The sequence below is a fragment of the Clarias gariepinus genome, chromosome 19 (assembly GCF_024256425.1).
Source record: "Clarias gariepinus isolate MV-2021 ecotype Netherlands chromosome 19, CGAR_prim_01v2, whole genome shotgun sequence".
NCBI classification, from domain to species: Eukaryota; Metazoa; Chordata; class Actinopteri; order Siluriformes; family Clariidae; genus Clarias; species Clarias gariepinus.
Genome location: NC_071118.1, coordinates 545272 through 567568, shown reverse-complemented (window position 1 = coordinate 567568; position 22297 = coordinate 545272). Strand labels below are relative to the sequence as shown.

The 22297-nt window shown below is 38.1% G+C and overlaps 1 protein-coding gene across 1 annotated transcript in view; it reads left to right on the top strand.

Moving 5' to 3' along the window:
• Window positions 1–22297, top strand: part of LOC128507855 (gamma-aminobutyric acid receptor subunit alpha-3-like) — a 140511-nt gene that overhangs the window by 109658 nt on the left and 8556 nt on the right. Inside the window, exons 9-10 of the mRNA XM_053478982.1 lie at window positions 3582–3734; window positions 15008–15213. Of these exons, the coding sequence (XP_053334957.1) occupies window positions 3582–3734; window positions 15008–15213 (359 nt within the window). The remainder of the gene's footprint in view (window positions 1–3581; window positions 3735–15007; window positions 15214–22297) is intronic.

Here is a 22297-nt window from a genome sequence, read left to right as displayed (position 1 = left end):
GCATTCACTAAGTGGAACACAGAGACAAAATTATTCTTTTATATTAATGAACTCAAAACATTCTCCATTTACCGAGAGCGAGGTCAAGAGCATGTGAGACGGAGAAACATTTTTGTGAATTCAAAACCCCTACGAAAAATCATTTCAGATTTATTCGTTGTCTTTGTTTTTTTTTTTGTTTTTTTTTCATTTATTTTACAATTATCAGTGAGAAAAAGAAGACTTCTCTTTTGCAGACTGTTTGAGGGATAACTCGTGTTAGCATAGTCTGATGTTCAGTAGTGCAGCGTAATTCCATTTTATTATCATTACAACAGTTTTATTGTGGTTTTATTTTATTTGCATTCCATCTAAACGTCTTGAGGTACAAATGTTTGTGGTTTATTGACTTTTCTGTACTACTGTGAGTTTCTTAAATTGCCCTCTGTGGATAAATAAAGTGTTTTCGAACTGAATTTAATTGAAAAGATTGAAATATAATCAGGGCAGGTGGTTGAGGCTCTGGGTTGTTGATCAGAGGGTCATGGGTTCTATCCTCACCACCTCTGGGTCCTTAAACCAACAAGACCCCTAAACCTGCATGCCTTCTTCAGGTCTTGTGCTGGGGGCAGTCAGAGCTCAGGATCAGGTTAAGAACCTTGCTCAAGGGCTCTACAGTGGCCCCGGTGTTGGGGCTCAAACCCCCGACCTTCTGATCATTAAGCTAATGATCTAATAGAATTGGAGTTAACCTTGCTTGATGTTGTTGTAGTTTAACATCACGTACTGTATAATGATTAAATCATTATATTTTACAAACTTAGGCTCCTAAGTTCTTTTTCTGAGATTTTTTATCCTGTGCAGTACGCTGTGAGTTAAAGCCCTCAGTATATTACAGAAGCAAGCGAGTGCTCACGGAGAGAAATGTCAGCTGCTGAGATGTTTTTAAATAACCACCAGCCTAAATTGGCCGCGATGGCGGTGGCGCGGTGCGTTGACTCGCCTGTGGACAAGTCCGCGTTTACGGTCTTCCTTGGCAAAGCTGGAGAAGATAAATGGCCCTCTCAGTTTCTTGTCAAGGACGAGGAACATTTGTTATTCTCTGTTTAATTGTCTCCTGAAGAGGGTTATGAGGACATGCTGGCTGGCTGACACAGCTCAGAATTGCCACCTCAGAGTGTGTTCTTACCTCTGAGGACGGAGATACCGTCGTTTCCTAGAGAAACTCAGACAATTTAAATGCAGTTTACTGATGATAAGGAAAGTCGTATATCTTACTTGTTTGCACACAGATACATCATGTGTAAGTTTTTTTTTTAATGAGAAAGCAGCAGATTTTTCAAACCTGTGTATTAAATTACAATTAAATGAACTCCATACATCACACTTGGTTTTCTCCCAAGGGCCTCATCGTTGAGCTTAATCCCAACCCACGCATTCCTAAGTGGTCCAAGGGCTTTGTGTGTGTGTGTGTGTGTGTGTGTGTGTGTGTGTGTGTGTGTGTGTGCGTGTGAGAGCGATCTACACATTCACCACTCGAAAGGTCTAAAAAGATCTGAAAATAGGCTAGGAGTGCGAATCTAAACCAGAAATCTCTGACACATCCGCAGGGGAGGAAAAGGCACAAGGAAACTGTGCTGAAGAAAAAGTACAGCGTCCAAATCAAACAGGACTACAAGCAGAAGTATGAAGCTGAGAATCTAGTCAAAGTTCTAAAAAAAATATTTATATTTACCCACACTAAAGTACACTTACCTAAAGGATTATTAGGAACACCACACTAATACGGTGTTTGACCCACTTTCGCCTTCAGAACTGCCTTAATTCTACGTGGCATTGATTCAACAAGGTGCTGAAAGCATTCTTTAGAAATGTTGGCCCATATTGATAAGATAGCATCTTGTAGGAGATTTGTGGGATGCACATTCAGGGCACGAAGCTTCCACATCCCAAAGATGCTCTATTGGGTTGAGATCTGGTGACTGTGGGGGCCATTTTAGTCCAGTGAACTCATTGTCATGTTCAAGAAACCAATATGAAATGATTCGAGCTTTGTGACATGGTGCATTATCCTGCTGGAAGTAGCCATCAGAGGATGGGTACATGGAGGTCATAAAGGGATGGACATGGTCAGAAACAGTAGCCCATGGCATTTAAACGATGCCCAATTGGCACTAAGGGGCCTGATCCCCCACACCATTACACCACCACCACCAGCCTGCACAGTGGTAACAAGGCATGATGGATCCATGTTCTCATTCTGTTTACGCCAAATTCTGACTCTACCATTTGAATGTAGCCTCTTTTTCCTATTTGTAGTGGAGATGAGTGGTACCCGGTGGGTTCTTCTGCTGTTGTAGCCCATCCGCCTCAAGGTTGTGCGTGTTGTGGCTTCACAAATGCTTTGCTGCATACCTCGGTTGTAACAAGTGGTTATTTCAGTCAAAGTTGCTCTTCTATCAGCTTGAATCAGTCGGCCCATTCTCCTCTGACCTCTAGCATTAACAAGGCATTTTCGCCCACAGGACTGCCGCATACTGGATGTTTTTCCCTTTTCACACAATTCTTTGTGTGTTTTGTCCCAGTAAAAAAATCCCAGTAACTGAGCAGATTGTGAAATACTCAGACCGGCCCGTCTGGCACCAACAACCATGCCACGCTCAAAATTGCTTAAATCACCTTTCTTTCCCATTCTGACATTCAGTTTGGAGTTCAGGAGATTGTCTTGACCAGGACCACACCCCTAAATGCATTGAAGCAACTGCCATGTGATTGGTTGATTAGATAATTGCATTAATGAGAAATTGAACAGGTGTTCCTAATATTCCTTTAGGTGAGTGTATTCAAGAGCATAAAGTAAATATTTGTATCTAAGGAAGGTGAGCGAATCCTACACGACTAGCTAGTTTATTAATTAGCAAAATACGCTGCTAACTTACACCAATCTAGATTTTGTCTTTAGACCTCACTGCAATAAATGTTAAAACATCGTACAACAAACAAACTCGAACCAGCTCACTAGTTTAAAAAATGGAATTACAAAACAAAAATAGCTGGCTAATGTAAACACTAATAAAACTTAATTGAAAGAGTATGTACAAAACATAACTAGCTATCTAATATATTAAGTAACTTGTAGTAACTCCAGCATACAATGAATAAATTGAAACTAAAAACAGGCGAGTTGAATTTTGTAACGAGTGTTTCGGATGTAAAAATAAAAATTAATTAGTAGCTATAAATTTTAGGTTTTTTTTTTACTTTATTAATAATTTATTTTAAGTAAAGAAGACTTTGTGTGTTTGGTTTCAGTAACACGTGAGTAAAAGATAATTCATCCAGATTAATTCTTCAGCACAGTAAGGAAGTATTTATATAGAGTTATAGAGAATAATTGGAGTGTTTTCCTGCAGATCAGTGCTGCGGTGTGGAAGTTCATGGGCTCCGTGTTCCCCGGGGAAAAGACTGCATCTGTATTAACTTTCCTGAATATTTCAGCGAGTGAGCGTTGTCTGAATGTGACATGAGCCTCATTAATAATGCATCGCCTTCCTTTTTTTCTCTCTTTTCCTCTCTGCTTTCATTTTTTTTTCCCTCTACAGGAGAATATGTGGTGATGACAACTTATTTTCATCTGAAAAGGAAAATCGGCTATTTTGTCATTCAGACGTATTTGCCCTGCATCATGACAGTCATCCTTTCCCAGGTCTCGTTCTGGCTGAACCGGGAGTCGGTGCCGGCTCGTACTGTCTTCGGTAAGTCTTCTTTCGGCTTCTCATCAACCTGAAATTCACCTGACTAACATTTAAAGGTAGAGATGACACCCGCGCCACACCTGGTATCGAGATCGGGACGATTCTAGAAGGAAAGAGGCATATTGGATATCAGTTCCCGTCAGATTTCTGTCAAAAAATGTCAGATTTAGAGAGAAAAAACATATCGGATATCAGATCCTCTGACAAACGATGATGAGTAAAACTGGATATGAAACAGAAAATAATTTTCAGAATGTGAAATATTTACATATTAATAGAGGACTGGGTTTTTGCAGTGTAGGTGATATTTTGTTTATGATTGTGTTTAAGAGTTTAACTGTTTCAGTTTAACCAGAAATAAAATATTAAAGCTTAATAGTTTTTGTTAAAGACAACAGTATCAGTTGGGTAACTGTGTGATCTGATACCCGAGCTCTCTTTCAGTATCGGAAAAGGAAACATATCATCAGGACACCTCCTATATCTTTTCTTTAAGGAAAGTGGTCAGGCACCTCCATAGTTGAGGGTTCGATTTCCGCCTCGGGTCTGTGTATATTCTCCCCATGCTTGTTGGGTTTCCTCAAGGTATTCTGATTTCATCCTGCCCTGTGATGGACTAGAACCCAGTCTACGGTGTACCCTGCCTTGTGACTTGAGTCCCGTGGGGTAGGCTCCTGGATAAGCACTATAGAGAATGGGAGAGTGAGTGTTTCAAAATAGGGAGCAGAGTTTTAAAATCACAGGGAGGATTTAGCGTCATTAACCTTTACTCTCCACACACTGCACAAAATATGGTCTTAAGCAATTTATTTACTGTACTGTTCAAAAGTCTCATGCACATGCAAATCCCCGTTGTAGAGCAAGGATGTGTTCAAAAGGAAGATTCTACATTCAGAAAACACTATAAAAAGCAGCAAACAGTAAATGGTTTCATCAATTAAAGAAAACTTGACCATCTAGCTCAGGGGTCGGCGACCTTAAACACTCAAATTGCCATTTGGAGCCGTTTTACAGAAAATAAAACACCAGAAGCTACAAAATCTAACATCAGAAATGAAGATAACACTGCATATATTGTTTTTTTACTTTTAAGCTACTGTATGTATAAAAAAAAAAAAAACTATAGTGTGATGCATTTATAAACTCAATGAACTGCCACAGAGAAAATTAAATCGTATTTCTGCACGCAACAAAAACAGTCTAAAGTACTTTTAAATAAAATACTCAATATTTATTTAAGTCCTCCTCGTATTTACTGTATGAAATAAAATGCCGAACTTAAATTTTCCACCTGCAGCAAAACAAAAATGCCATCTTACTGCGTGTACTGGAGCGTGCAGTCAGCCATCAACCTGAATAAAAGCTCAATTAATTACATAATGTTACAGGATCGCCATAATCTTTAAATTAAAAAACTAATGAACTAAAATAAAATAAATTTAAATAGAATACTCATTATTTATTTTCCAAAGCCCCAGGGAGCCGGAGTAGAGAAATGAAAGAGCCACATGTGGTTCCGGAGCCATGAGTTGCCGACCACTGAGCTAGCTAATATAACAAATTACTTTTAAAAAGTAAATAGCTGGCTAATTTAAAAACTATTAAAACTTAATTACAATAGTATGTACAAAACAAGAACTAGCCATTAATTATAGCAAGCTAATGTTAAACTTTAACAAATTTTCTAATCCAATGTAACAAAACAAAAACCCGTAGTATGCTGTTTATGAATAAACTCTACTCAAGCCGATTCAATGACTAATTTATCTGCCGTAGAGCAAGGAAGCATTTAAAAGAAGATTTTTACATACAGAAAACACTTTAAAAAGCAGCAAACAGTAATCAAAAACCCAGAGGCTTTCATTTTGTTGGGGTTTTTGTTTTTGTTTTGTTTTAAAAGTCTTTTACATAATGGGCTGCTTTCATTTCTGGCCTACAGATATTTTCCTGTAAGATTAAAAAAAATTAGCTGGAATGCTAATGCTTGGAAATCTGATTTTTATTTTTTATTTTTTTATGAAGTCATAAAATTAAACATGTATAACAAAGTTTGAAAAAAAAAAAGTACAAGGTGCCGAAGATTTTGCACAGTACTATATAGTAAAATATAGAACAGATTAATAAGATTAATAAACCTAAAGCATAGTCATAAGCATTATAGTCATTTATAATTAATAATAACTTTTCATGTACAGCCGATGATGAGTCTGTATCCAGATAAGCCACGCGCAGCACATTTGAGAGGGCTCCTCAGGGTTTATTCATTTATTTATTTATTTATTTATTTTCTGTTCTACTCCCCCTCAATCCATGACAAGACGCCTTTGACAAACGAGCGCACCAGGGACAGTATTAAAAAGTTCTGCTTGGAATGAAAGAAAGTTAGCGCAAACCGCTGACTGGACAGCACGTTGTTTCCGGACAGTGATGGATTCATCTTTGAGAGTTTGCAGAAAGACCAACGGACTGACCTATAATTACTGCAACCACCGCAGAGCCACCTAATTAATTACAGATTAGCGGGACCCAAACTTGGCATGAGGTGATGTTAAAGAAAAAAAAAATAAGTGAAGCCCAGCGCACATCCTCAGGGGAAATATGGAGTACAGGAGATAAACTCACACGCAGCAGGATATTGGCTCGGACCGACAGGAGGTTTAAGCCAGCCGGAGTTAAGGAATTATTATTATTGAGCTTATTGAGCTCGAAGTCAAAGTTGGCCCGCTATTGTTGAGGATGCAAAAGGGAGGGTCGTTCGGGCAATACAGCTCAGTTTCAGTCCCACGATCTTTGTCTCTTGGTCTGTATATTTATAGCAACGATGAAGAAGCCTAGAGAAAAAGTGGAAAAGTTAGAAAACTAACATTATTTGGCAAAATAAAGGTGAGGTACTTTTGGTCAGGTAAGTAAAGAGCAGTCACTTTATGCTGTATGTACAAAAGTATGTGAACATCTGATCATTAAAGCCGTGTGTGTGTGTGTGTGTTGAATGTCTCATTCGAGATTTATTCCTTCTGTTCTGTTCTAAGACACTCCACTCTTCTGGGAAGTCTGTACACCAGATGTTAGATTTCTGTTCAGAACCACATGGTCAAACTTTTAACCTTGTGGTGAAAATAGTTAGCCAACTTCTTCACTGCTGACCATCTCCTTCAGGAAAAAAAATCCCAGAATATATCTCTATTTCTTGGTATTTAATGGTTATTATCACATGACTACAGTGTAACACTTTGAAGAGAGTATAGATGCCGGTCAGTTACTCGACATTCTCTCAGTCATAAATATGGCGCCCTGGTCATATAGTGACGTAACATGAAACATCCATAAAATGAGATGGATAATACCCAGTGAGCTCATTTGTGCTAGGATTTTTTTTTCTTTCTGTTTCCTAAAGCCACGACTAATTTCCCCTACAGATTTCCACTGACCTCTCACTGTGAAAAAGCTGACCTTGTCACCAGTCCAGACACCCAACACTTTAGATCAGCTATTTTGGGCTTAAGTTTGTCCCATCTGGAGTTCCAGTATCCCTTTCTAAAAGTATTTATTTTTACTCCTTGAGGATTTAAAAAATAAATAAAAACTATTTAGAGAACTGGCAGACGCTGCAAAAAGTCAACACAGACAAAGGGCAGTGATGTCATCTGGAATATCTTAACTCGAGGACACAATCACATTAAATTGGTATCAACTTTCAGTTAAATGAAGAATCATGTTGAATTCTTGTGATCGTAATGAATTTGGATTGGCAAAATCATTATATTACATAATGCCTGGCCAAAACAAAGTCATTTTTGAATTAAATATTAAACAGCCTTTCGATTGGATAATTACTGCAGTATTGAATCTGCCACAATTCTTCTAAATGATGCAGCGAGGAGCTTCTCACTTCTTAAACATCCACGTCGGAAGCCGTATCCTCGGGTTGTGGAAAAGATGTTACTGTGTTTCCGAAGGGTCACATTATTATCCTGCATCAACAAAGACAACAACTAAGGAGATTAATCTTAACTGTCCAAGACATTATTGAAACCTGGAAGGATAAACCTGAACCCTCTAAGAAGAACATACATTGAGATCATTACCTACAACGCTTGGTGTGGGTAAATGATGAAAAACTAGAGCCATGTTTAATAGTAAAATTAAGAGCATTTCTATACACAGGGACTAAACAGCTGTGTAGCCATAAGAAATCCGCCTGTTAGTGAGACTTATCAGCTTCAGTTTGCTAGAGAGCATAAAGACTGGACTTTGGCGTGATGAAAAAAGGTCATGTGACCTGATGCGTCCAGACTGACCCTATTCCGGAGTGATGGGCGTGTCAGGGTAAGAAGGGAAGCGCATAAAGCGATGCTCCCATCATGCATAGTGTCCACTGTACAAGCCTCTGGAGACAGTGTTATGATCTGGGGTTGATCAGTTACTCAGGTCTAGACTCAGTAACGTTATGGGCCAATAAAATGAAGTCAGCTGACCACCTGAATGTACTGAATCACCAGGTTTTGGTTCTGAAAGCATGAGGAATCATTTTTACACATGAACCGGACACCACAGAGTCCTGATCCGGATTTGGGAAGTGATGGAGAAGGCTGTACTGAGAGGTTCAACACTCACAACATTCGTAAGATCTCGACTAAGAATTAATGCGACTCTGGTTGGAAATAAATGTTGTGACGGTGCATAAGTTTGTCGAAACGATGTCACAGTGAATGTGTGCCATGATCAAAGCTAAAGGCGAAATATCCCAACATTTTTTTTATCACCTGTCCCAGGTTGTATAGTTGTAGATATTTTTCACGGCTGTGACGGGTACTGCTGTGACAGTTTGTGAGAAAAAAAATGGAGACTCAAACACTCAGCTGGTTTAGAAACTTGCCAACTAGCTCAGCTGTCGATCCGACTGCATGACTGACTAAACCTGTCAAAATGATGAATCACTCAATAGACACTGCGTCATGACATCACATTCCCCAAGTCTAATACTTACAACTAAAATATTAATTGTCATGTGAGCAGATGAAGTCCATCATCGCACATTCCCAGATCTTTAGCCGTGCCCCGGCAACCTGACAGCCAGTATAGATGATCTGCTCGCTTCCAGTCTGGAGATTCTAATGAGGTGCAGAGAACAAACTTATTAGTATTCAGCAGGAATTGCAGTACCGTTGTGTGCGGACGTGATGAAGCGGCGTGTCTGTACGCTTCGGGCTGCAGGTCAGACCGGGAGAAGGCTCTGTGTTAAACAGAGTGGTCTTTAAACTGCCTGGAGGTCATGCGCTTTACGTCCCACACACTTTGATTTGGTGAAACCTGACTCTCAAAATTCTTGCATTTATATTGTGTGAAGTTCTTAATGACTTATTAATTTCTACATTATTAGATAGTAAGTGCGTTTAGTTTACTGTCATTATAGAGTATTATCTTGAACATTTTGCAGGCCCTGAATTTATCATTCGGCATACACAAGAACAGGTAATAACTAAAAAGTACAGCAGTATAATTCAAACCCAGTAATGCAGGACAATGATCTAATAGACATATGACTCTGAGAGGACTGAAGAGAGTAGACAGGAGTACAGGGAGATGCAGAGTAAGGTAAAGGTAGAGGTGGCAAAGGCCAAACAAAGAGCATATGAGGACTTGTATGCTAGGCTAAACAGTAAGGAGGGTGAGGGGGATCTGTACAGGTTGGCAAGACACAGAGATAGAGATGGGAAGGATGTGCAGCAGGTTAGAGTGATTAAAGATAGAGATGGAAATGTCCTGACAGATGCCAGGAGGGTGATGGGAAGAATGAAGGAGTACTTTAAGGAGTTGATGAATGAGGAAAACGAAAGAGAACAAAGAGTAGAAGAGGTGACTGTTGTGGAACAGGAAGTAGCAAATATTGGTAGAAGTGAGGTAAGAAGGGCGTTGAAGAGGATGAAGAGTGGAAAGGCTGTTGGTCCTGATGACATACCTGTGGAGGTATGGAAGTGCTTAGGAGAGATGGCAGTAGAGTTTTTGACAAGTTTGTTTAACAAGATCTTGGAGAGTGAGAGGATTCCAGAGGAATGGAGGAGAAGTGTATTGGTGCCAATTTTTAAGAACAAGGGAGATGTGCAAAGCTGTGGCAATTATAGAGGTATAAAGTTAATGAGCCAGACAATGAAGCTGTGGGAAAGAGTAGTGGAAGCTCGGTTAAGGGCAGAGGTGAGCATTTGTGAGCAGCAATATGGTTTTATGCCTAGAAAGAGTACATCAAGTGCAGTATTTGCTTTGAGGATGCTGGCGGAGAAGTACAGAGAAGGTAACAGGGAGTTGCATCGTGTCTTTTTAGATTTAGAGAAAGCGTATGACAGGGTGCCAAGAGAGGAGCTGTGGTATTGTATGAGGAAGTCTGGAGTGGCAGAGAATGTTAGAGTGGTGCAGGACATGTATGAGAGCTGTAGTACAGTGGTAAGATGTGCTGTAGGTGTGACAGAAGAGTTTAAGGTGGAGGTGGGTCTGCATCAAGGATCGGCTCTAAGCCCCTTTTTGTTTGCTCTGGTGATGGACAGGATGACAGATGAGGTAAGACATGTGTGTAAATGAGAGGGACCCAGGAGGATCGTGGGGGCTACAGGGAGCAGAGGTAAAGAAGGTGCAGGATTTTAAGTACTTGGGGTCAACGGTCCAGAGCAACGGAGAGTGTGGAAAGGAGGTGAAGAGGCGGGTACAGGCAGGTTGGAATGGGTGGAGAAAAGTGTCAGGTGTGTTGTGCGATAAAAGAGTATCAGCGAGAATGAAAGGAAAGGTGTACAGGACAGTGGTGAGACCAGCGATGCTCTACGGCTTAGAGACAGTGGCACTGAAGAAAAGACAGGAGGCAGAGTTGGAGGTAGCAGAGCTGAAGATGTTGAGGTTCTCCTTGGGAGTGACAAGGATGGATAGGATTAAGAATGAGTTTATCAAAGGGACAACCCACGTTAGATGTTTTGGAAATAAAGTCAGAGAGGCCAGATTGAGGTGGTTTGGGCATGTTCAGAGGAGAGATTGTGAATATATCGGTAGAAGGTTGCTGAGGTTGGAACTGCCAGGCAGGAGGTCTAGAGGAAGACCAAAGAGGAGATTTATGGATGCAGTGAGAGAGGACATGAAGTTAGTTGGTGTGAGAGAAGAGGATGCAGAGGATAGGGTTAGATGGAGGCAGATGATTCGCTGTGGCGACCCCTGAAAGGGAACAGTGGAAAGACAAAGAAGAAGAAGACTCTAAAATGTTTTGGCAATATTAGGAAGCCCTGCCCACTTTCCAAGTTTCACACACTTTTGACTGGACTCTTTAACAAAAACTCTTTTAAAAAAATTTTTATCTATCAGTCTGTGCTTGACTAAAATTATAAAGTTCATCTCAGTTACTACATGTGTTAGAAACTTGTATCTGAAAATAAAACCAAACCCATCCTACAATAATGTGTTCAATTTACCACTTTACAAATAATGTCAATGACGATAATAATTTGAAAGTGATTAATTACACTAAGTCAATAACAATGTTATTGTTAAAACTACTCCTTTAATGTAGTTCATAATGAAAAGCAAACATCATGTTCACATTTTTTACTCTCTTACTGCTGCTGCTCCAAAATCCCAACGTGCTGTTTGAAATTTAATTAATCGTTCATGCCCTGGAAGGCAGCCAGCTTCTCATCCCCCCCCAATCCCCCACCACAATCCCCTTCCCTCCCTGACTCTGTGTCTCATGCTGAAATCCCAGTTTTTAGATTTTTTTTTAGGGCAGAGTGTGAATAATTTGTCATTTACCATTTCAGAGCATATTTAAAACAGTCGCCCACTGCCTTTACTGACACAACAGCGTCTCAAGTGACTCTCCTCACTGTTTTTCTCATCTGTTGCTTGATGGAGATAAGCCCTGATGAAAGATTTGAGTGTTGACCTGCTTTTTAATGATTACCTATAAAGTATTAGTAATTTTCTAGCATTATCACAAGTCAAATAGAGTCAAGTAGGCTTTTATTGTCATTTCAGCCATATACAGTTCAATGACACTAAACAACGTTCCTCCAGGATCACGGTGCCACATAAATATACAGTGGTTGGACAATGAAGCTGAAACACTGGCCAATTTAGTGTTGGAGGATCCATGGCTAAATTTGACCAGCCTGGTGGTCAATCTTCATTGATTGCACATCGCACCAGTAAGAGTAGAGTGTGAAGGTTTAATTACCAGAGTAATAGCACAGTTTTGTTTAAAATATTGCAATGCACACAACATCATGGGTGACATATCACATTTCAAAAAAGGAAAAATTCTTGGTGCGCGTCTCGCTGGCGCATTTGTGACCAAGGCAGCAAGTCTTTGTGATGTATCAATAGCTACGGTATCCAGGGTAACATCAGCATACCACAAAGAAGGACGAACCACATCCAACAGGAGTTACAGGAGAAGGCTTTATGAAATAGATGTCCAAGTGCTAACCCGGATTGTAACCAAATAAACAAAACCACAGCTGCCCAACTCACTGCAGAACTAAATGTGCACCTCAACTTTTCTGTTTCAACCAAAACTGTTTGTCAGGAGCTTCACAGGGTTAATGTACATGGCCAGGCTGCTATAGCCAAACTTTTGGTCCCTCGTGCCAATGCCAAATGTCAGTTTCAATGGTGCCAGCAGTGAAAATCTTGGGCTGTGGACAATGTGAAACATGTTTTGTCCTTCGATGAATCCACCTTCACTGTCTTTCCCACATCCGGGAGATTAACGGTGTGGAGGAGCCCCAAAGAAGTGTACCACCCAGTGCCCATGCCACCCAGACTGTTGCATGCCCAGAGTGAAGCATGGGGGTGGCTCAGTGATGCTTTGGGCAACAATTTCATGGCATTCCCTGCACGGATACTACAGAATAAATTAGCAACATAAACTAAGATAAAATATACCTTTATTCATGCCATGATGGGAACATTTCTACATTTCTAAATTAACAACTTATATTAACAAAACTATAAGAACAATACAAAAAGACAACATAATGTGCTTCTAGACGACAGGACAAATGTGCACTAGACTACGGGGAACATCAGGCCACACAGGGTCTCGCAGCGTTTTAATCTTCTGCCACTGATGCAGGCAGAGCGACTGGATTGATTTCTTCTATCTCCTTTAATGGGCACCGATCCCTGACCATTCCCTCATTTTGCTCCTGATATTCCATTCTCAGAGCAGAAGGCTCTGGGTCACCACACAATGACCTATTCCTATTTCCCAGGGTGATTGATTTATTCTCCACTCCTTCTTTCACTTTAACTCAGATATACACAGTCTCCACAGCCACAAAAAGAAGGCGTATAGTTGACAGTAAGGCCCAGGGCTCTTAATTTATACATACAAAGAGCACATAGGTGTACACGATTAGACTCTAATAATAAAAGCTATTTCCATCCAACAAAGACTTTCTCGAATCCCAGGGTGATTTTTTTGTGTTAAAAATCTGGTCCTGGCCCTGAGGTATAAAGGTCTGGCAAGAGGGGGCGTGTTTACTTTTTTCCTTTTTAAAGTTCCCAGCCACTAACAAGGATGTCTGTTTTTGCCCTTTGAATTCATCAGGTTCAGACTCATTCTCGCTTTCACCTTACAGCTTATACTGAACAGAACTGATGTCACTCGAATCCTTCACTGTATTTATTTATTTATTTATTTATTTATTTTATTTTTAAATCTCCGTGCCCTTTAAAACTGTAATACATCTGCCCGGAGATGCTCCTCTTCCCAATTCCTATAACTTTTTTTTTTTTTACTGGAATCACAGGTGTCCTGACAGATGGCGAGAGACTGGCGTACTCCATGGCAGCATTGCCGTTTAGTCAATACTCACATTATTTTGCTCCAGTGGTCCATTCAGAATGGCAGTAGAGCAGATATCATCATGACACCGTTGGCTTCTGTGGTGCGATACTGCCATGACAGGTTCATGAATGGTCATCTAAAATAATTCAGATATTGCTAATTACGCTTGTAAAATACAGCAATTTATTTCCACAACACGCTTGAATTCTGGAACCCCATAAACATAAACCGTTTCTATCAACACGCTCCTTTTAATTTGTTAATGTTTTTATAGTAATGTTAATTCTGAGATTTGTACAGCAAAGTGGCAAAGTCTAACAATGAAGTAACATGGAAAAATTTTAATACTGTATATACAGTAAGTTCAGTTCAGCCTTTTCTTCTCACGTGCACTCACGGCTCAGTGAAACTCTTAATTCTTTGCATATACCAGCTAAAATAAACAAAAACCAAGTCAGTACTTGGTATGACGATGCTTTGAGCAGGGTTTAGTCTCAGGTACAGTTTGTGCAGTTTTATAAGTAAATTAGCTTCTAAGTTTTTTACTGAGCATCCTGCAGAACCAGCCACAGTTATTCTGAGGACTTTGACTGTTTCACCTGCTTCTTTTTGGCCTGCAGAACTCAGCACCGTTCCCATTTTATTTCTGTCTGAAAAATGGTCAGTTATATAAATAATGTGCTGTTTTCTTTTCTGGCATACAAACTTTCAAAAGCATTAAAAAACTCTAAGCAGTAAAAACATGGTGGAATGCTGATGTTTGTCAGAAATGTTGTATTAACTCAATAAAAGGCATACAAAAAAAAACTAACATGAGTTTGTATAACAAACTGAGTTTTGCACAATACTATACGTTTTTTGTTAGGAGACATTTATCTACAATTTATGGAAGTAGTCGGTGTTTTGTAACAGTACTTAGTGTAGCAAATAGGGTCCATACATGTAGTATGTAAGTCACACTTTGCTTTTCACATCAACTGACAAGATGCTTTTTAATAGATAAAGCGAGAGGTTGCTATACAATAGAACAGGATTCACTTTAACTCGTACACATTCTACAGCCTTAAATCTCAGTACATCAGGTCAAATACATGACGTGTTGTTTATTAATGAATTGAAAAGAATATAATTGTTGGCAAATCCCTGTGGGGAAACTCAGTGCAGAACCACACAAAATAAAAAGATGTGATGTGCTTTTCTTTATTCATTCATCCTTTACACCAGCGTGACCGGTGACTTTTTCTCCAGTTATATAATTTTACCGATTTCTACAACCTTTGAAATTACAGTTTAACATCAGAAAACACTGTGATGCTTTATTACTCAAACATACTTTTTCTCTTCATTTGCTATTAAATATACTATATTACTAAATTAAATATACTAATATACTATATTAATATACTATATATAATTTTTTTTTAATATATATATATATATTTCCCCCCAGGAGTCACGACCGTTCTGACCATGACCACGCTAAGCATCAGCGCCAGAAACTCTCTTCCCAAAGTGGCCTACGCTACAGCTATGGACTGGTTCATGGCCGTGTGTTACGCCTTCGTCTTCTCCGCCCTCATCGAGTTTGCCACCGTCAACTATTTCACCAAGCGCAGCTGGGCCTGGGATGGTCAGAAGGAGATCCAGGACCTGAGGGTAAGCAGGAGTATAATCACTTGAACAGCAGTGCGCCATACAGCCAGAAAAATGCCTGCAATTTACCCAGGTTTTACCCCACACTGGCACATGACATTATGATTTTTAAAGCTCTCTGGGAGCCTTTCGGTTTATAATGACGGTCCACAGGACGTGAATTATAACTCAGTAAAGAGCAATTAGAGCAATTACACTTACAATTATTATTTTCTGTGTGAAAGACACAAATAGTGGTAATATACTGCTAGGTATGATAATTTCACATAGAGCACATAGAAGAAAATATATTAAAATTAATTTAAAAAAAAACAGCAGCATTGAATGAAAAAATTTAAATAAGATTAAAATACTAATTAAAGTGCAGTGATAAAATAATTATTTCTTAGACCTCAATTGAAGGCACAAATAAAATGTGTTAGGTTTTTATGGATTTATAAACGCCTACATTAGGGGCATATTTTAGATCTTCTGGGAGTTGGGTCGAGTTTTTAAAAAGCTACATACTGCTTCAACGTGTTTCAGTTTTTAATCTGATGCTGACTCGGACCAGTGGATCTCAGGGCGTGGCTCTATTGTGCCCTTAAACGTCACAGGCTAGTCTGAACTCACATTGCAATCATCCTTCCGAGACCAAGCACAATTACTGCACGTCATCACAATGAAACCGTTTGTTTTAATAATAATCACATAGCACAATATTTAACTTGTGGATTATTTGGACATTTTAAACGCTCTCATGTTCCTTATGGATTTAATCACTTAGGCAGTGAAGTGATTTATGCATAAGAAGATTTTTATTAAACTCAAAACCGTATTCCTAGTGCGAGTACACTCTGAGACATCTACTGAGTTTATATTCTTTAAGCATTTCAGGAAAGTATTCCGTGTGCAGTCTATTTATTGACTCCGTTTATTGACTAATAGCAGCACTTTAAAATCTATTCTTTAACTAATCATTTCCCAGGAGGAAAGATTTTAGAGCTGAATTGGCCTGCTCTGTTTTTTGTTTTTTTGTTTTTTTTGCACCAGCACTGCGAAAGAGTACAAGCTTTTTTGAAATAGGAGGAATTAAAATCCTGGTACACAAGTCCACTCCAGTAAAAGTTTAAGGAGGGAGGAGTTTCTCTAAGTCTTGACAGGACCATAAACCTTTTGACGATGTCCAATCAGAAATTAGATTTGAAGATTTTGATTTGGTTGGTAAGGGTGTGATCTGAATCAGTAAAAAAAATAATAATAATAATTACATATATATATATATATATATATATATATACACACATACACACACACACACTGCATACTGTATACTATATATATATATATATACAACAACGGACAACGGCTCAGCAACTAAATCAGATTTTAGTAATGAGTTCCTAAAAAGGCGTAGCTGAGGCGGTTTGCCAGATACAGTACACACAATACAAATCTCTGGTCCAAGTCTGCGTCCTTAGGGGGAAAAAAAGAGAGAAAAAACATGTCAGGAATGTAATTTTTCAGAGAGATTGCTCCATCTCCGAAACCCGGTCCACTCATTCCTTCACAAACGCTTTTTTGCTCACTCCTGCATATTGCCTCTCTCTGTCCCCTTCCTGATAACCATTGAAATATGGAGCACTCACAGCTAATGGCTGAAAAACACTCTAAAGAAGCTTAGCAAGGAAGCCATATTGTCTTTTTCAGCATGAGGGTTTTATTACTGATATAAATTTTCATTTCATTCTCCTGTAGTCACCCTCGTGTAATCTGTTAAGAAGTGGCGTTATTTATTCATTAGCTGTTTGTCAGGAGCTGCTCGTTAGATAGAACGGAAGAGTGGAACCTCAGGAGAAGAAGTGCTGGAAAAATAGTCTATATAAATAACTGTCTCTGTCAGATGCATAAGGAGCGATCTTAAGATCTTAGACGAGTTCATGAACGAAAGGTGAGTATCTGAACAGCTCCAATTTCTGAGCTCTGCTTTTTTAAAGTTTAAAAAGAAATGATGAAGGTTTTATCTTTTTTTTAGTACCATCGTGTTCTTTAGATGGCTCATACATCACAGTTATCATATGAAGCACATCACAGGTTCACATGATCACCAAAATACAGACAACTTAGGGTTAGGTTTATATTCCTTATTATTTTTTTTATTTATTGTTCTCGAACCTTTTCAATGGTAATACAATAATTCCTCGACTTACAACGAGTCCCTTTCCAGGAGATCGTTCATAAGTAAGATTTGTTCTTAAGTCTGACAAATTAAAAAAGCATACCAATCCACCTGAATAAATATCTGTCCCCTTTCCCCACACTGCCATAATCTGGTCAAAAACCGTAGCTGCGTTTAAGGAAATGAATCTCACACATGAAATGTAACAGTGTTGTCTCTGCGCCTTTAAATCTCGAGGGGAATCCCGGATGCCATTTTGTCTCAGAGCTGTTTTCCACTGTATTGGCTTGTGAACTCTGTTTTGTTAAGGATTTTTCCGGAATTAGGATTATTCGCCATCAGGACAGACATTTTCTATCACTGACGGACTGATTCATTAATACCGGTCAGGCTGAATTATTTCCCCCGCACAAACAAACATACACATACAATATACCAGACTTTAGACATTTTACTTTATAGATACAGTTATTAAGCTTCATAGATATCATACAGGTTCTCATCTAGTAACGGTGTAGCTGCAAAAAACATCACACAAAGAGTGAGGGACAATCGTGAAACACAATGCCTTTCTCATCCCAGGAACTGTTGGTAATATAATTAATGAATGAAACAATATAATTGAAGTAATTGACACATAAATGCTGTAATTCAATTCATTTTGATGATTAAAAATCAGCCATGGCTTTTCTTGTGGTAAAATTAGCACTGTCCGGTATAATAGCTCTGCTCAACGCTGATGCTAATGCAGCAGGAGGTGTTTGGCTAATCTAGTCTATTTAAGATGTCTGTGATGTGAATAAAAATGCACATGCTTCAGAATTCATAAGTGTTTTTCATCCTTATAATTATCGAAGTATAACATATTTATATTCTTTACATCTACTGTATGACATTCTTAGTTTAACCTACAGTAGGTAGACAACCAAAATGCCTATTACTGCCATGCTCACCACCGCGGTTAAACGACAGCGGCCAAAATAAATAATTTGCTTTTTAAAGTCATTCTCGAAATGACCGCCAGGTGGCGCAAAGTGACATTTTTCACTTGCAACATTTTTAAATATAATTAAGTCATAAAAAAGTCATAACAATATGTTGTATCGAAGAAATACTACAGTGATGGTCATTTCCACATCTGAGTACTTTATACAGCAAAAATAAAAAAATCTGAATCTGAGCTATTAATATTTATTGTACAATAATGAGTAAAAAAAACAGACGATCAAGTTTACTAGCTCATAATTTTATTTGTACAAAGAATTAACTGTTATACAGCCTTAAAAATACATTCAAAGACATCAAACTTTAAATATAAAAATAACAAGTACACTCAAAAAAATAACTTGTTGAATGAACGTAATTAAATTATGGAAAGAATTTCCACCTGATTTAATGGATTTCTTTCAGCGTTTCAGGTTCAGTCAAATTATTTTTTTTAGGTTCATTTAACTTATTTACTACAGCTGCGTCCAACATAATTTAATACTGTTAACATAAATGAATAGCGTTGGTACAACACATTTTTCAGTTGTAAATTAAGTTGATCTAACTCAAGTAAATTTAAATTTCAAGCCCTGGTCAACAGAATTCTGTGAAGGAAGGAAACATAAGACAAACGGGATAAAACAGAGATTTTTATTTTACACCAGCAGCAACTTACAAATGAAGTCTCAATTTGAAAAGATGTACAAAACATAAAACACCACAAATAAGTATTAATCATAGAAAAAAATTAACACCAACAGAAAGTTTTGTACTTTATAACTGTTCGTTATGACTTTTAAATATGACCGTTAGAGACGGTTGGTCAGGAAACTCCTGAAGTCAGATGCAGACAGGACACTTTCACTCACAAACTCCTGTGGAAAAATACAGAGATAGATTCAATTAAAATTCATGATACTTAATTTATCAAATGAACAATATTTATACTTTCTTCCTCTCGCTTCACAACTCATGAGAACAGACCGAAACCAGAACCGAACCGCAGATTAAGCACGCGCATATAACCCTCGGTATTTTAAGTGTGATTAAAAATACAAGAAATAGCTTAAACCAAAATAACGTGACTAAACATCGCTAAACAGCAGGTGACATTTATGTTCAGTATTTTGTTTCTATTTAGAAAGACGGGAATTAATTCCTGCTTACCTTTTCCACACGCCCGCCAAACGTTTGTCTTCTCAACACGCTGTGTTCTCTTCTCGCGATATTTCCGGTTTTGCTATTTCCGGTTTTCATAGTGACAAGATCTCTTTGGTTTATCTCAACATGATTAAATCTAATACATGTTAAGTTGTTGAATTTCATGTAAATACAACATAATTTATTCATGTTCATCTTGGAAACATGAAATTATTATGTACAAAACACATATTACATTTTAGTACATGTAACAGGTAGCCATGTTCATTTTTTTTGAGTGTAAAATAGACTTTAAAATATAACAATAATAAATTTTAAGTTAAATAAAACATTACAATAATTAAAAAAAAAAAGAATCACGAAAAATTGCTGCGTTGTTTTTGTAAACACATTGTTGGGTTGTTTATGCTGGGTCAAAATTCTGGGTTATTTCGGGCACTTTAAACACATTGATGTGTTGCTCATGTTGGGTCAAATGGGATGTAGTGAGTCATTTACAAATGAACACCTGGTTGGGTTATTTTGCAACAACTGGTTTATTCTTTATTTTCTGGTTTCTCCAAACGGCAGCCTGCAAAATGTTCAAAATATTATCGTTATTGTATCACAAGTGTAGTTTTTGGAGATTTGAGCTTTAGGAAATCTCAAGGCGCTTTGCGCATAACACCGGCCAAACGCAGCCTCATCTTGTAACGATGCGGCTCACGCGAGGGGCAGAGCTGTTCATAAACTGTTCAGAGCGGGCAGATCCACTGGCTGCTACCACGCGGAGTCCTAAACAGGCAAAAGCCTCGGCCATTTATACACGCGGTTGCCAGGCAATCAGTCTAAACGAGACGCACCTGGCAGCGTGTTTATATAAAAGGTACTTCGTATGATCATTAGGTAGCACCAGTAAAGGTATCAGGGCCAAGATAAAGACAAAGAAAAAGATACCTATGCCATCTCAGAACGGGAAGGTCTTCCCGTGCCTGTCATAAGCACTCCCACAACTCCAATTTCACTGACCCCCTCTAAAGCCCTGCATCAGGGCTCTTATAACCATTAAAATGTCTTGTGGTGCGGCTCTCCATACCGCACCCCGTAACACATCTCGGAAAGAATTTCTAAATGTTTTCTAAACGTTGGCTATTATTGTTTACTTACAATATTTGTTAATTTTATTTAAATAAGGTTAGGGCTCGAGATTTTGATTTGGCATCATGATCCTCCTCTTTAACTTTCTTTGTAGTCTAATCAGCGCTCAGTCGCACGCATAAAGTTAAAAAAAATGCATCGGGGGAAAAACAACAAGGAGACTGACTCTGACCGTTTTAATAATTCTTTGATAAATTAGTGATTTCTTTGTTTTCGGCTGTAGTGATGAAGGTGATCATGTCATCTCGTCGTCTCCGCAGCAGTAGATGCCCATATAATTCACTTTTTATACGAATTACTTAATCTAAAATTTGTTTTCCATTAGTTTAAAAGCAGACATTTCGCTTTCTATAAGTATATATTTTTTCACGTCTGTGAGGCGAGTATACACAGAGTTTCAGTTCATTTTCTGACGTGCTCAAGTTCAGCGAAAACAATACAGAATATCGCACCTTGTTTACTTTCATTATTTTACAGTCATATGTCATGTTTTTTAGTCATTGTGATGCCTAAAATAGATGGAATAAAATAGGATTATTTTTTTATAGTCTAAATAAAAATTATTTTCTAAACGTGGGCTATTGTTGTTTACTTCCTCCACTTTAATTTCCTACATAGTCTAATCAGCACCTACCGGATGCATAAAGTTCTCCAGAGCGTGGAGGATTTATGTTGTACTAAATAATATCTATGCAGTATAATCAGGGCCTCTTATTCATATTCATCCCAGGTTGTTGTTCTTTTAGTGTTTTTAGTGTGCTTTACAATGGCAGACAACATTCAAGTGCAAATAGTTCACACCTTCTCAGGTGTGAACTATTTGCTGAAGGTATACATTCAGAGAAACTAAAATGCACCCCTCCTCACTTCAAGAGCCTCTTGGATCTGAGTGAATACAAAGCATGTTATGATGAGAAAACGTTTCATCTCTTCCATTCCAGCGATTAAAAAATGGTAACAATGTCAATTTTAAAATCCGCAGACGCTCACTGGGTCCGAGCACAACCTCTCGCGGGCGCGCTTTTCTCTGAATACGCTGTGTTCACGGGGGTGGGGGTAAGAAAAACGCATCTCGGTTTATTCATTTTACCCTCTTTTATTTGGGGTAAAGTGACTAGGGCTGCAACTAACGATTATTTTTGATTATCGATTAGTTGGTCGATTATGTTTTCGATTAATCGATTAATCGGATAACGCCTAACCACTTCTTTAATTTGATATTTTGCTTATAACTATTTAAAAAAACATAAATCAGGTATTATTTATGTATAAAAAGAAACTTTTAAAAATGCAAAAGCCACATATAGAGTTTAATAATCTTTAATTTTGACATTTTAAATGAGCACCTTAAATAAAAATATAATATATACAGTATAAATATATACTATATATATATATATATATACACTTTAAAAAATACACTGATATATTCAGTTAATAAGATATAAACAGCTAAAATAATGTAATTTTGTATAATAAAATGATGTATGCATAAGTAAAACCACAGTAAATTACAAGTTAACTTTGTAGTAGACTATAAAAAAACTGTAGAAATGCATAAAGCTAATAGTCATAAATATACTGTTATTTGCATTCGCTGAAAACCACAACATTTACTAAATGTTATATTCTACTGTTATTCGC